General features: G+C 59.6%; 1 protein-coding gene across 1 annotated transcript; it reads right to left on the bottom strand.

The window, feature by feature from the left end:
- Window positions 1–811: 811 nt before the first annotated feature.
- LOC123440370 (ethylene-responsive transcription factor 3-like) lies at window positions 812–1678 on the bottom strand. The gene has a single exon (XM_045116939.1). The coding sequence runs from the start codon at window positions 1500–1502 to the stop codon at window positions 975–977; it is 528 nt and encodes a 175-aa protein (XP_044972874.1). The 5' UTR covers window positions 1503–1678; the 3' UTR covers window positions 812–974.
- Between the last annotated feature and the right edge of the window lie 266 nt (window positions 1679–1944).

Below are 1944 nucleotides of genomic sequence, written 5' to 3'. Positions count from 1 at the left end.
ACAGGCACTACGAGGATCATCGCTTCGGCGCAGCGCAACTTCGGACCGGGCAGTAAATACGAGCTGAGCAACTGATGACACAACAGGACACCTAGGAGTATACACTATCTAGACAGACATACATACAGACGACCATGACGTAATCCGACCTCGCAAACGGAGACTCCTCGACCAGATACGTAGTGGCACAAATAAGGAATTACTGCTATGGCTTACACCTTCCACTCCGGGCTGAGTTTTTTTTTCCTCGTCTGAACACGCCAAATAACCAGGCATGTTTCAGTGATTGTATAAAAGCTATCAGCTGGTAGGAGTATATGATAAGCCAAGGAAGGAGTCATGTTCTGAAACTAGTAGTACTCCTACTTGGTTGTTGATTGGCATGTACCCTAATAAGTTAGAGATTTCATCAGGCCGGTCTACGTCTCCACCGATTCACCGCGTCTCTATAGACCATAGTATGGCCGCTGCGCGACTGTCTTTCAGCCTTCTCACCATGTGCAACAAGCAAACAAGTTAATGGCAGTAGCACTACTATGGATTAGCACATGCTCAGCACAGTATCCGCAAAAGACGGTACTGGTGAACGCCTGACCAAGAAGTACAGCGCCGCCTGCTGCCGCGTGCACGGCCGCACTCTCGGCGACTAGTCTAGTCGGCTCGCGGGGCTACCGGCCTTGGACCAAAAGACAGGGTTCACCGCGCAAAACACATCCGTTAAAAGTAGATATCCAGCCCTGAACCCACCTAAGCCCACCATTACCGACAGCACACCCGAAAGCAGAAACGCATGAGCGAAACGGACGGGAAATGACCAAGAAGAAAGGCCAAGCTTTCCACAAATAGGTATATACAGGCAGCTAGCCGAACCAGTGCCGTCGGCTCCCCTTGCGGCCGTCAGCACGTCTCTCTCTCACACACACCGTCACAGAAGCCCACTACCGTCGATCGCAGCCATGAGCCATGCGATCGTATCACGACCCGAAGAGCAGCGATGGCGGCTCGTTGAGGTCGAACGGGAGGCCGGCAGGCCTGGGCGCCATGCCGAGCTCGAGCGCCGTCGACGGCGGGACGGAGGCCGCCGGAGACGCTTCTTGCGGAAGACGAGGCGCTGGCGCGGCCGCCGGAGGCGAGAAGTAGACGAAGTGCCACGGCGAAGGGAAGTTGAGGTTGAGGTCGATGCCGCCGAACGGAACGGGTTGCTGCTGCAGGGGCGGGCGGTGGTGGTGGTGACGGTGGGCGTGGTCGGGGAAGTTGGTCTTGGCCTTGGCGCCGCGGAGGGTTCGCGCGGCGCGGTCGTAGGCGAAGGCGGCCTCCACGGGGGTGTCGAAGGTGCCCAGCCACACGCGCGTCTTCTTCCACGGGTCGCGGATCTCCGCAGCGTACCGCCCCCACGGCCGCTTCCTCACGCCCCTGTAGTGCGCCTCGCCTCCTCCTCCTCCTCCTCCCGCGCCACCTTGGCCGCCACCGGGGCTCGCCGCACCCCGCAGCACCGGATCCATCGGACGGGGAGGTGCACAGTGAGCCTACACGGCGCGGCCGGCGATGTCTGGCTTGCTCTCTTGGACAGGTCTCGTCCGTCTATCTAACGCAACGCATGTGGAGCGCTACGTGGGATGGGGTTCTTTGGGGGAGCGACGGTGTACTGGTATTATAGACCGGCGCCGCACCTCGTAGTCGTAGTAGAGAATGGGTGGGGCGGTAGCCGTATCTTGGGTTGGGGTTTGGGGGACGGGTTGGGTGGGGTGGGGTGGCTTGGGGGAGCACGCCACAGCCGCCGCGCGACTTGACGTATCGCCGGGACCGCTTTTATTTTTCTTGCTGCTGCTGGTCGCTGCGCGGTACCGTTCCTGGCGCTACGCAGTGTGTACTGTGCACCCAACCCACCGCCTCCATTTCTCACTCATGTGAACTCTCTCTCCGCCTGCCCGCGTGACGACATCC

This window comes from Hordeum vulgare, chromosome 3H, assembly GCF_904849725.1.
Source record: "Hordeum vulgare subsp. vulgare chromosome 3H, MorexV3_pseudomolecules_assembly, whole genome shotgun sequence".
Taxonomy (NCBI): Eukaryota; Viridiplantae; Streptophyta; class Magnoliopsida; order Poales; family Poaceae; genus Hordeum; species Hordeum vulgare.
The sequence above is the reverse complement of the archived record's forward strand: the minus strand, read 5'-3'. Positions and strand labels throughout refer to the sequence as shown.

Bases quoted from the DNA above. Each gene is read 5' to 3' on its own strand.
- LOC123440370 (XM_045116939.1), bottom strand. From the start codon at position 1,502: ATGGATCCGGTGCTGCGGGGTGCGGCGAGCCCCGGTGGCGGCCAAGGT.